The sequence below is a fragment of the Emiliania huxleyi genome (genome assembly GCF_000372725.1).
Source record: "Emiliania huxleyi CCMP1516 unplaced genomic scaffold EMIHUscaffold_39, whole genome shotgun sequence".
NCBI lineage: Eukaryota > Haptophyta > Isochrysidales > Noelaerhabdaceae > Emiliania > Emiliania huxleyi.
In genome coordinates, this window is record NW_005199045.1 from 660,409 (window position 1) to 672,435 (window position 12,027).

At 64.8% G+C, this 12,027-nt stretch overlaps 3 protein-coding genes across 3 annotated transcripts in view; all 3 read left to right on the forward strand.

The window, feature by feature from the left end:
* Window positions 1-1,410: 1,410 nt before the first annotated feature.
* EMIHUDRAFT_209549 (hypothetical protein) lies at window positions 1,411-4,903 on the forward strand (the record flags this gene model as incomplete). The annotated part of the gene is made up of 11 exons (XM_005771273.1): window positions 1,411-1,699; window positions 2,739-2,800; window positions 2,922-3,010; window positions 3,137-3,188; window positions 3,255-3,437; window positions 3,563-3,715; window positions 3,932-4,001; window positions 4,135-4,209; window positions 4,283-4,333; window positions 4,499-4,557; window positions 4,670-4,903. 11 exons carry the CDS (start codon window positions 1,411-1,413, stop codon window positions 4,901-4,903), a joined length of 1,317 nt encoding a protein of 438 aa, XP_005771330.1.
* A 188-nt stretch (window positions 4,904-5,091) lies between these two features.
* On the forward strand, window positions 5,092-7,758 carry EMIHUDRAFT_209550 (hypothetical protein; the record flags this gene model as incomplete). Its single annotated transcript, XM_005771274.1, has 6 exons — window positions 5,092-5,115; window positions 5,356-6,024; window positions 6,271-6,717; window positions 6,789-6,859; window positions 6,954-7,164; window positions 7,237-7,758. 6 exons carry the CDS (start codon window positions 5,092-5,094, stop codon window positions 7,756-7,758), a joined length of 1,944 nt encoding a protein of 647 aa, XP_005771331.1.
* Window positions 7,759-10,004: 2,246 nt separating this feature from the next.
* EMIHUDRAFT_436198 (hypothetical protein) overlaps window positions 10,005-12,027 on the forward strand; it is a 4,191-nt gene continuing 2,168 nt past the window's right edge. The window contains exons 1-7 of the mRNA XM_005771275.1: window positions 10,005-10,509; window positions 10,587-10,802; window positions 11,014-11,112; window positions 11,187-11,231; window positions 11,337-11,402; window positions 11,512-11,685; window positions 11,758-11,823. Of these exons, the coding sequence (XP_005771332.1) occupies window positions 10,033-10,509; window positions 10,587-10,802; window positions 11,014-11,112; window positions 11,187-11,231; window positions 11,337-11,402; window positions 11,512-11,685; window positions 11,758-11,823 (1,143 nt within the window). The 5' untranslated portion in view covers window positions 10,005-10,032. The remainder of the gene's footprint in view (window positions 10,510-10,586; window positions 10,803-11,013; window positions 11,113-11,186; window positions 11,232-11,336; window positions 11,403-11,511; window positions 11,686-11,757; window positions 11,824-12,027) is intronic.

The window sequence follows — 12,027 nt, forward strand, 5'->3', positions numbered from 1 at the left end:
GGGCCGCGGGCGGGCTGCCAGGAGGGCGCGGGTGGGAGCATGGGAGATGCACCACCGCTCGACGAGGACGCGCCCGACGAAGCCCTGCTAGCGGAGGCTGGTCGATCCTCACCTAATAGCGTCGGGCGTGTGCAAAAAAGAGCGTAAATCGGAGCTCAACTCGCGCGCGGCTGGGATAGGGGTGTGGCACTTCTCCGAACCTTCCGGCGGCTTTGGCCTCTTGAGCCGTGGCGGTCCAGCGTGGCACACGGCCGCTATGTGTCACGGCAGGTGTCGCTGCGGCCTTGCGCTGGCGCTTTAGGGAGGAAGATGGCTCCTTCTCCGCCCGCAGCAGCCGCGCATGCTGCTGCTTTCGATCGCCCCACTGGTCCCGCCGGCTGCTCCCGCTGTCGCCGCTGTCGGGGAGCCGGCGTTCGGTCCATTTGGCGAGCCCAGCGATTCTGCTCGGCATGCCATTTTTTGTCGGTCTCGTAGTTGAGAGAGAGATTTTTGAAAACCAACAAGAAATCACGACTCTCACAGTGATTTGGGCTCGGCAGCTTGTCAGCCCTCAGCCGTAGTTGACCGAGTGGGGGGGAGGTCCCGCCTCCACGGCTGCTCGAATCTCGTCCGGGTTCAGCCGTCGCTTGGCCATTCCCCATTCGGCGGAGCTGGTCGGGTGCAAACGACCGAATCCGTGGGACGGTCGGAAACGGGTGGCGGTGGGACTTATAGGGAATAGGGTTAAGCTAGGCACCACGGCAAGCGGGAAAATTGTTTCTTCGCACGACTCCACTGGGCACGGGACTGGCACACTGGGCACGGGACTGCGAAAAAAGAAAGAAAACACGCAAGGCCAAGGGACTGCGGCCGTCCCGTGCCCCAAGTAAAATTCTTTCTTCGCATGACACTGGGCACGGGACTGGCACACTGGGCACGGGACGGCATTTGGAGCACTTGGAGCACTTGGAGTGCAGTCATCAACCTCACATCCAGGCAGGGCCAGGGAGCTAAGAAGCGCACCCAGCGAGCCGGATGATCGGCATCGGGCTACGGGCTAGAGAGCCCTGACCCCTAGCTAGGGGGGGTGCGCATTTCGCAGGGAAAGGGCCGTAAAATAAACACGGGTCTCCGAGGGCAGTCTGAAATTCTTTCTTCACCTGTGTCGAGCCTGTCTGCTGTGAGCGAGCGAGCAGCCGAGCGCCCCGTGAGCGGTGAGGCGGCCGGGCGAGGGCGCGGCGGGTGACGGGTCAAGGGAGCAGCCCACACCCGGCGTCGCTTTTTGAGCGACGCCTGCGGCACGCCTGCGCAGGGGCCGCAGGGCGGTCAGTTGTGGGGCGAGGCGGTGCGGCCGCGGGCCGGGCGGAAAAAAAAGTATTCTTTCTTCGCACCTCCTTCGGGTGGTTGCGATTGACCTCGCTCGTTCCGCGTATGATGGAGGACGCTCTGAGCGATCTGCTCGCTGGCCTTGGCCTCTCTCGCTACGCGCCCATCTTCGAGGAGGAGGCGATCACCGAGGTGGCGCTGCTCAAAAGCATCGGGAGCACAACTTTTGTGTCGTCAATGGCAGAGCTGAGCATGGACGAGTACGCGGCCGAGGCTCTGCGCGCCGAGCTGTTTGGCGCCGAGGCGCCACGGTCGGCGCCGTCGGTCCGACCCGGTCTCCTCGGCGAGGAGTCTGACGACGAGCTCGCCCTCGAGGAGAACGAGGAGGGCGGAGGTGACGACGACCACGACAACCTAGTCCTCGAGGAGAACGAGCCTCCGCCACGACCGCCGGATATGACGACCACCGCTGCGGCCACTGCCGCCGCCGCACCCGCGGCAGCGATCGCCGATCCTCCGCCGACGCGGACTGCGCCTTCCGGCGGTGCGACCGGCGTGGCGGCAGCCGTCGGTGCGGCGGCTCAGGCGCGCCGCCACAAGGAGGAGGGCAACGCGGCGCTGCAGGCGGGCAAGCACGCCGAGGCTGCAAGGCTGTACGGCAAGGCGATCGGGTGCGACCCGACCGACCCGGTCTACCACTCCAACCGCTCCGCCGCCTTTGCAGCGCTACACCGCTTCGCAGCCGCGCTCGCCGACGCCGACGAGGCGGCGCGGCTGCGGCCAGGGTGGGCCAAGGCGCACGTGCGGCGTGGGGCCGCTCTGATGGCGCTGGGTCGGCTGGAGGAGGCGCAGCGGGCGTACGGGCGGGCAGCCGCGCTTGAGCCGGGCAACGCGCAGCTGCGGCAGCTCGCCTCCGAGGCGGAGGAGGCGGCGACGGCGGTGAGGGGCGGCGAGGGCGGCGAGGGCGAGGGCAGCAACTGGGTGTCGGTGCTGAAGGAGGAGGTGCGGTACCGCACTTACATCGAGCTGGCGGACGACGACGACGAGGCGGAGGCGCTCGCCGCGTATGCGCGCGACCTGAGCTCGGCGCGCACTCCCGCTGTAGGATCCCCCCCCCCCCCCCTCGGCACATACACAAACACACTGCCGAGACTTAAAGACACGCGGAGATGCCACGAGGTTCGCTGCCTTGACGTCTCTAGACTTCACGGCCGACCACATGCGAGACGGCACCAAAGCACGGCCCTGACATTGTCTCGCTCTCGCGCCGGTAGGCGCTTGACGAGTTGCGCGAAGGCGGCGCGCGCCTCGCCCTCCGCACTGGCGCGCGCTCGAAAGAGTAGGGGGGGGGGGAGGGGAGATGCAGCCAGTCCGATAGCGCGATTGCGCGCGGCGGTGAGCGTGGCCTCACGCTCTTCTTGGCCTTGCACAAGGCGCGCGCGGCGCGGCGGTGGACGTGACGGGCGTCTCGGCTGCGACAGCGGCGGGCCTAACGGTCGACGGCCCGAGATGCGGAACACATGCACGGACCCTGGCCGACACTGATGATGCATGTCTACACCGGGGTTGCGTACGGCACGCTTCACCTCGCCAGCCCCTCTCTCTTCATCGCATAGGTCGAGGGCACTCTGCGCAAGAGCGGGAGGCCCGTGTCTGTGCGGCTGAGGCACCGGATCCTAGATGAGCAGCAGAAGCCGAGCAAACGGTGTTGCGCACGCACCTCACCGCGTTGATTCACACATCGCAAGAAGTCACGCGTTATTGCGGGTATGTCGATTCGACCGGCGTGTGTGCTCACCTCGTACGGGTCTATTGATCTGTTCACACGTAGGCACCTCACGAGCTACTACGACGCCGAAGAGCACGAGGGCACGGCCGAGCAGGTCACGGCCCGTCGGCGCTCAGCTCGATTGATACTCCGCGACGCGTCCGCGACGCATGGGCTGTAGGACGCGCTCATCCGCTCCGAAATGGCGTCGGCCGCGGCAGAGGAGCGGCTGCGGCTGCAGCGGCTGAGCGGCGCCGCCGGCTGGTGCCAGTTGGTCAGGGAGTTGGGGAGCGAGGTGGAGGCGGCCGTGGGGGTAGGGTGCGAGCTCACGCGATACCCGGCGGTCTACGTCGACAAGATCGAGGTGCACCCTTTCTTTCCCGCTCCTGCCTCCGCTCCCCCCCCCCCCCCCCCCTTCGACCTATCCCAATAGCAGCCTCGTCCCAATCTCGCCTGCAGCGGCTAGAGCACGAGATGAGCATGATCAAGGCCGTGGCAACCAGCTGTCTCCTCGCTATGCGCGGCGCTGCGGCGGTCGGCCTCGGGTTCGACGGCACCGCGCCGTTTGCCGAGCATGTCTGGGTGCAAGGCCCGCCGGAGGGGGCGCGTCGCGCCGCCGACTGGTCCGTCGTCGTGGGAGAGGTGACGGAGAGAGCGCGCGAGATTGGGGTGGGGTTGGAACCGGTCGTGGGCGGCGCCCAATGAGGCGAGACGAACCAGGATCGAGCGCTGCACGCCAGTCTCCCAGCTCGCGCCCACTGCCACCTCAGCTTGGCCGGCGCCTCCACGAAGCCCTCACCCTTCCTGCCTGGGATGACGCTTGGTTCAGGAGCCTCCTCACGCGTGGGATGTGAGCAGGTTGAGCCGCTCGAGGAGCGGGACCCGTCGGAGCGCTTCAGCGCGAAAGACCTCGTCCGCTCGGCGTTGGGTGAGATTCGCTGAGATTGGCTCAGATATGGGGGGATAGAGACGAGTCCGCTCGCTATTGGGGGGGCGGCGGCGGCGACCAATTTTTGGCGGCACTACCGTAGCGACTTCGGCGGTGCTTTGGCGCGCTGTAGGCGAGTGGTTGCGCGAGTGGTGGCGCTCGACGGCGCCCAAGCTGAGCATCGTCGACGGGCGCACTCCGCATGAGGGTCGCGTTGGCGCCCCGCTGCGTGGGTGCTGCAGAGGAGTTTTGGCCGAACCCTGCTGACGCCGTCCCTGTAGGCTACGCGCGCGTGCTCGGGCGGTATGGCGTGCTCAATTGGCTGCTGTTTGGTTGGGCCTAGATGCTCCAGTCAATCTCCTGTATCGAATTAGCACAAGGACACGGACGCATTCTGCAGCATTCGTTCACGTTGCAGCCGCTATATTTCGTAGCCTTCGTCTTCTCGCACGAGGCGGCGAGTGCTACTGAGTTTTCACGATGCTCTAACACTCCAGGCTGGGCGGACGAGCAGCTCGACGGCGAGTCTATCCTGCAGCTTGTACAACACGGGCCGGTGCGCAGAGAGCCTTGCCGTCATTTGGAACCACCCCATGAACGAGCTGATCCAGCGCGTTCGTCCCGGAGAGCCCCGCTTCGCCTCTCTAACACCATCTCTGTGAGACAAGGTGAGCGAACGGTCCGCTGAAGAGCGCGAGGCGGCGCAGCGCCGCTGGGCCGCCTTCACACAGGAGGCGTTTGTGCGTCTTGGCCCGCGCCGTTTCGACGAGATGAATGCGCAGATCGGCCAGATGAACGACGGCGAGATCTCGGTCGACGATTTGCTTGCCCGGGCGCGCTATTTCATGTGCCCTGACAATGAGGATTTGCACGCGGCCCTCGGCCAGATGATCCGTGGCTAGAGCAGGTGGAAACAGCGGTTGGGCCGCCATCTTCACCCCCCCCACACTGGTGTGGGGCCCCAACGCACGGAGGGGGGACGGGACGCGAGCAGGCGCGCGTACTTCCTCGTGTCGGTGTGGCCGTGTGGGAGCGATAGGCTAAGGGATAGGTTTTGGCCTTCTGCCAATTGGTATTGGCCTTCTGCCATATGGTACGGATTTCGCCGGAGATGGTTATACCCCCCCCCCCATCTTCTGGTTCTGCATTCTCACGATACGGTATTAAATCCCTATCATTGAAAGTAGCAGCCCAAAATCGCGGCACGGTACTTCGATTTGGTCGATTTGGCGGCCTTCCCCCCGACCGCGCCCCGGCCCCTGCCTCCCGGGGGCCCAACCCGAAGCGCCCGGCCGCTCGGCGGCGCCGTTCGGCCGACGGGGCCAGCCGTGCGGCGCCCGGTCGCCCGCCGCAGGACCGAGCCCGACCGGCCCACGCGCACGGCCTGGCCTCGACCGCCACTCTCTGCGGCGGAATCGGCACCGTCGGCGCCCTCTGGATCCTCCTGGCACTTCTCGGCTTCCTCCCGACGGTCGGCGGCACCAACCCCGTGCGCTTTGAGTCACACTCGATCCTCGGCATGCGCATTCTGAGCCGCTCCGACTTCCCCTCAGACGGACAGTACCTTGCGTATCAGCGGGACACGTACACCAGAGTGACCGGCCGGGATCTGGATCTGCAGCTCGAGGGACGCACGACTTCGACGTCTCTCTTCAAAACCATGCAAGAGACCCTCGACCTCGCCCGTACCAACCTCGCGAGCGGCGTCACGGCGGACGAGTTGAAGCTGAAAGAAGACCTGCATGGATGGAACAACCTGAACGAGGTGTACCGCGCTGCCAAATATGAGAGCATCTATGGAACGGCCTTGGAGGATGATGTCGGCCGTGCTTACGATGCGGGCTTGGAAAGGGCGATACAAAACGGTACAAAAGTCAAGCTGCGGAGCAAGTACCGCGAGCATCTGCGCAACATGCGAAAAAAGATAGAGCCAGCAAAGATGGCGGACCGTAAGAAGAAGCAGGCGGAGGCGAAGCAACAAGAAGAGCAGCAGCGCGCTCGCCCCGGCCGGCGCGCTCAAGAAGTCATGAATGGCACTCTCCCTGTCGAGCCGAGTGACGTCGGCAGGCACGCTCGCGCTCACACAAAACACCCTCGCACCCTTCCCAGGAGACTTCACCATTCTCCGTTCTTGACGCCCGCAGGCTCGATCTCGCGCCTGAAGAGGCCAAACCCGCCACCACCTGCTCCGCTTGCGACGCACAGCTCTTTCCCGACGAGGTCACATCGACCAATCCCACGCTCGGCTCGCACTGCTGCAGACAGACAGGGCAAGGTTGTGCTCGACGTCGTCAAAGTTCCAGATCCGGCTCTGACAAAGCTTTGGCACGCGACCTCTGCGATTGGCAACACGCTCCGCAAGTTTGCTCGGCCGATCAACAACGCCTTCGCTATGGCCAGTCAAGTCGTTCACAGCCTTCACATGCCAAAACTCGCGCCCGGCCGCAATGGGTGGAATCCGTCGCTCGTTATCCAAGGAAAGCTCCATCACTTCATGGGCCCGTTGTTTCCTGCTGAAGGCAAGCCAACGGCCTTCGCCCAGACGTACATGCACGACCCGTCCATGGCGAACACGACCGCCCTCGATTTGCGTATGGGTCGCATCTACCTGCCGGCCAATGCGACCGCGGGCGAAAAGGAGCGAGTACGCGAGCTACTCGACGTGTTCGGGAAGGCAATTTGCGAGCACAATCCGTACGTAAAAGACTTCATGACGGTACGCGTCGATCTTCGGCGGGCTGAACAGGAAAACCGTCGCTAACCGCACGCCACATGCACTTTTTGTAGGCGAGCCAGCTTGCGAGCAAAGACGACAGCGTCGCGAAGATTGTCATCAACGCCGACGCACGGCCGCCACCGTCAGACGGCGACGGCCCGGCTTCATCTCACGCGAGGCGGTACAACCCACCGAATGCGTACGAGGAGATCTCTGTGCTCATGCCCGACGCTGAGGTTGGCGGGCGAGACGAATCGCTCCTTTGACCCGCTGCATTTCGTGCTGCTGTTTCCGGGCGGCGATGACGGCTGGAAAATAAACATGGAGAAGCAGGGCACGAAGCAGAGCGTGACTCCGTGCGATTACTACGCCTATCGGATGCAATGGCGCGTCAACGACGACGGCGGCAACGCGCTGCTCATGTCGCAACGTCTGTTCCAGGCGACCGTCGCCGAGGAGGGGGGACGGGGGAGAGGCGTCCCCTCCCCCGCGCGACGTCACTGCCCGTTCTCCCCTTAGGAATACGCTTGCAGCGCCTTCGCCAAGGCCGAGCACTGCAGGCTTCAGTGGCAGCGACACAACCAAACGGCCATCCGTGCCGCCATGTACCAGGGCCTGTGCGATCACGTCGCGGCGGGCGACGCTGGGAAGCCGATCGGCAAGCGGATCGTCCTGTCGAACAGCTTTGTTGGAGGGAATCGAGACATGGCAAAACGATACCAGGATGCGATGGCATGCGTGCGGCATCGCGGCAAGCCGTCTTTTTTCATCACATTCACGTGCAACCCGAAGTGGAGCGAGATTGTCGACTCGCTACCCGCCGGTGTGTCCGCCACAGATCGTCCAGATATCGTCTCTCGAGTCTTTCGCCTTAAGCTCAACCAGATGCTCTACGACATAAAAAAGGGGGACGCCTTCGGGAGAGCAGTCGCTCATCTTGCAGTGGTCGAGTTCCAAAAGCGGGGCCTCCCTCATGCTCACATTTTGGTCATTCTTGCTGAGTGCGACCGTATCAAATCTGGCCCGCGGGACGATGTGTGAGTCCGATGTAGATCGATGTAGAGCGCGATTTTGCTGTAGAGTTTGTTGTAGAGGCTCTATCGCTCTACCGACAGCCAAACCGCCGGGAAGGTAGTGACTCAAAGAGGTCGAGCCGCACTACTATCGCTACGCCGAGCCGAGCTGACGCGCCGAGGCGCCGGCCAGTCGCAGCCGTGAGGCATGCCACAGCAACAGAGGCACCTGCCACCCATTGGGCGGGCAGAGAGAAGGCCGGGCAGCACTGGCAAGTGCAACGCGCCTCATGTCGGAGAGCGACCGTGCCTCGTTCGCCGCTTATGATGTAGAGTTTGTTGTAGAGATTTCACGTTGTAGAGTGCCCCTCTACATCGCTCTACAGGCGACTCACATCGTCCCGCGCCGGATGTAGAGCTCTACAGCTCTACAGCGCTCCAGAGCGCTCTACATCTCTACAGCTTCTACAGCGCTCTACATACACTCTATCTACATCCTCTACACCCTCCCTCAGAGTTGGAGGTGCTCCGGCCTGCCTGGCCTGATTGCGCAGCTCGCCGCCGTTGTCACTCAACACGTGCGTCATGCGTGGTGCCATCTGTGCAGAGCGTGTGAGCAGCAGAGGAGCTGCTCTCCAGGCTTCAGGCGCAAAGAGATGCATGCCCAGCGAAACGCAGGGGCGCCCCCCCCGACCGAGCTGCGAAACAACGGCGTCCACACCGCTTGCCGCTCGAGAAGCCCCAAAATTTTCTTCGGCGCTGCTCCATTCTGGCAACTCTCGAGTTTCCCTGAGCTCAGCCTCCACCCACACTACATTAGGTGCTCTCACCTCAACACCTTGGGTGCAGTCCCTCTGACCCCTACCCCCGGTGCCGGTGTGGGCGCTGGCCGGCACACTTAGGTAGAGGTACAGTAAGGTACAGATATGGGCCACTTACCTAAGGTGGAGGTATAGGACACCGCGCGCTACCTCGGTAAAGGTACGGGTGAGGTATGTGGGCGCCTCGCCGGACACACGCTCGCTCCCTCTTGACGGCCCCGCCCGACATGCTACTAAGTCATAGCAGCATATGGCGTGTTCTGGGGAACACCGGCGCGTTGGAGCAGCGACATGTCGACGTCACGGAGAGCGGGTCGGCGGAGGGTGGGTCGGCGGCCTGGCCGAGTCCGAGAGGATGGCGCAGCCGAAGCGGCAGCGTCGGAGCTCGATGGGGGTCCGGCGAGTTGGAGGACGGTGCAGCCGAGGGGGCGGAGACGTTGCCGTACTTCACCGTGAACTCGACGGCCGTGCCCGCGTACGACGCGTTCTGCTCCGCGCCGGTGAGGTGCGGGGAGAGCGCTTGCCCGTAGTCCCATGTTGACGACACCAGTAGACAGCTCCGTGCCGAGCATTGATGTACAGAGGGCCTGGTAGATGACTGGACCAAAGCACTGCACACCGGAACCAAACACTGCATGCACTTGCTCGCTTCCGGCCCCGCTGTGCTCTTGGAATGCAGCGTTGCACGCCACGGCACAGCCAGGTGCGGCAAACGCTGGATGCTCGGTCATCATCGCCTCCGTGCTTGTCCCTGCCTGCAGCCATACTGCGTCAGTTAGCGGGTAGAAGAAATTGGCAAAGCGTGCGAAAGCTCCGCGAAGCGTTCATTCACAGCCTTGTTATTGAGAAGAAAATACGTTATGGCGCTGTGCGCTGGTCTGTGAGAGGTTGAGGTGCGAGCCCTGGAGGCCCTGGGGATGGGGGGAGACTACCCGCGGGCCTAGAAGGCCCGCGCGCAGGGGGGTGGGGCATTGAGACCGGTCATGAATGAGTGCGCGACACGCATGTTGCGAGCAAGCAGCGTTGTTGATGTTCTGCGCGTCGCCACAGACGGCGGCGCGCGAGAGCTGTTGCGAGTGGTGCTGGACGAAGCCCCGGGCGATGCCGGAGGCTGTGCCGTAGTCGGTGCGGTCGACGGCGCTCGGGCTGCCAACCTCTTTGGCGAAATTGAAGATGATTCTCTTGGTTGGCGGCGCGATGCCGCCCTGGCTTTCGACGAGATTCACATCTGTCTGAAGCGCCGCAAAACATGATAGCTGGGCTCGTCAGTCCTCCTGTCGAGGCGCCCCGGCAAGAGTCCGACAACGACAGCTTGCCGGGTCAGGGCTACACGTCCAGCCACGCATCGATAGCCTCCAACAACGCCTCCCCGGCGCAGAGGGGCCCCCGGAGGGATGCTCAACCGCCCCACCCACGCCGCTTGCCGCGCGGCCACTTCTTATTGTGGCTCAGCGTCCTTATCGAGTGCGCACACACACGGCATGCAGCGGAACTTCGAGGTTCCCAGCCTCCAGCTGCCCGGCCTGAGCGAGCTGCCCTTTCCCGGCCTCTCCGACTTCGCCGCTCAAAGCGCGGCGACCAGCGGTGGCCGCGCTGACGATGCGCCTCCATCACCGCCAGACGACCTGGCCGAGCTGGATGGCTTTGGCACCTGCGACGTGGTGGGTCCGCTCGCCGCCGTCAACCTGGTGGCAGTGGGCCTGCTCATGTGCCTCATGGTGCGGCGGCCAATCGCCCGCACGGCGGAGTTCTCCCTGCTCGTCGGTGCGCAGCTCGTTGGAGCGCTCGTGCAAGCAGACTACCTCTACATCTGGCTGGCGAGCGGCGGCGTGACCGAGGCGTACGCCCGCGCGCACCCGATGGAGGAGTGGTTGCGCCTGTTCTCGGGCCTCGGCGTCACTCTCTATTTCCTGGCCATGTCGATCCAGCTCCTGCGCACCGTGCGATCGCCCTTCCAGGCGCGGCAGCCGCGACGCTGCGCCGCAGTCTCCCGCCCCACATCCCCCACGTTGCGAGCGCTGCCACCCTCTCGCAGGTCGGCAGTAACGCCGCCTACCACATCCTCGCCTGCAGCGTCGCCGCCGGCTTCGCTGCTCTCGCCGTCCAGTTTGAACTGAGCGATGAGGCGCTGCTCGATGTGCCGCCCGGCGACGCTGCTCGCTGGGCCCTCACGATCGTCCGCTCTGCCTTGTACATTCTCGCGCTCGCCACCCTGCTCTATGCGTGGAGGCTCATCCTCCGCGGCGTGCAGGCTAGAGTCGCCCAGTTGGCCCGAGACATCCCACCCGAGGCAGCTCCGCGGTGCCCGCGGCGGGCGCACCTCCCTCTTCCGCGTGCGAGCGAGAGTGTGGGCCGATGTCCTTCTGTCGCGCAGAGCCCGTGAAGCCGCGAACCCCCCCTCCCCCCCTCCCACACCGCCCCTCCCCACCACCACCACCACACACCAACCCTCTCCGTGGCAGGCTGCTGACGCGGCTTACACTCAGAAGCGACGCATCCTGACCGTTGCGCTCGCCACAATACTCCTCATCGAGGCCGTCTTTGGCATCTTCCCGCCGCTGGTGCCATCGCCGCCGCCGCTGAGTGGAAGGCACGGGGATTGTTCGCGAGGAGCGCCGCACGGATGCTGCTGTAGGTGCCGTTGGTGCTCATCGATGGCTTTCACCTCGACGGCCACTCGGTGGACCCCTCGACACGCCCCAGACGCTCCATCGCCGCTCTCACTGCCGTTTCCTCCTCAACACCACACTCCTCCTTACCACGCCGTCTCGCCCCTGCGCCACAGGCCGCGTGCACCGCCACGATCCTCCTTGGGCTGCAAGACGCCGTGCTCGCCGCCTCGTGGCTGCTGGTGCCTCCCTTGCTCCCCCGCTCCCCCCTCGCCCCCCCTCCCGTCTTACTCGCCGTCTCCCCCTCCCAGCTCCCTTCTCACCGTCCACCTGCATCTGCTCCCCTCCCAGGTGCTGCAGTACTCTGCGCACAAGCTGCGCGAGGCGGCGCAGGGCGATCGGCGGAGCATCTCCCTCGAGACCAAGGGCAGCTTCGAGCCTGAGGGCGCGGGGGACCTCTCCGCCGCGCTGCGGAAGCAGCTGGTCTCGCTTATCACGGAGGGCGCATGCCGCTCAGCATGGGAGGCGGGGCGCGAGAAATGGGTTTCGGCTGGTGGCCGCTCCGCGCCGCATGACGCCCGGACGGTTCTTTCCTAGGTGGAGCGCGAGTCGGAGGAGGGGCTCGTGTCGAGTCTCACGCCGCCAGAGTGCACGACAGAGCAGGCACGCGTCTAGCGAGCGTCCAGCGAGCGTCCAGCGTCCAGGGAGAGGACAGGCACACAGGCACACACACACAGGCACACACACACACGCGCGCGCGCGGCGCGCGCGCGCACAGAGAGGCGGAAGGGGGGGGGGGGGCGTCATGCCCACCACACGACAGCCACACCGACCACAAGCGCACGGCGCCCACCATCCTTCACGCTA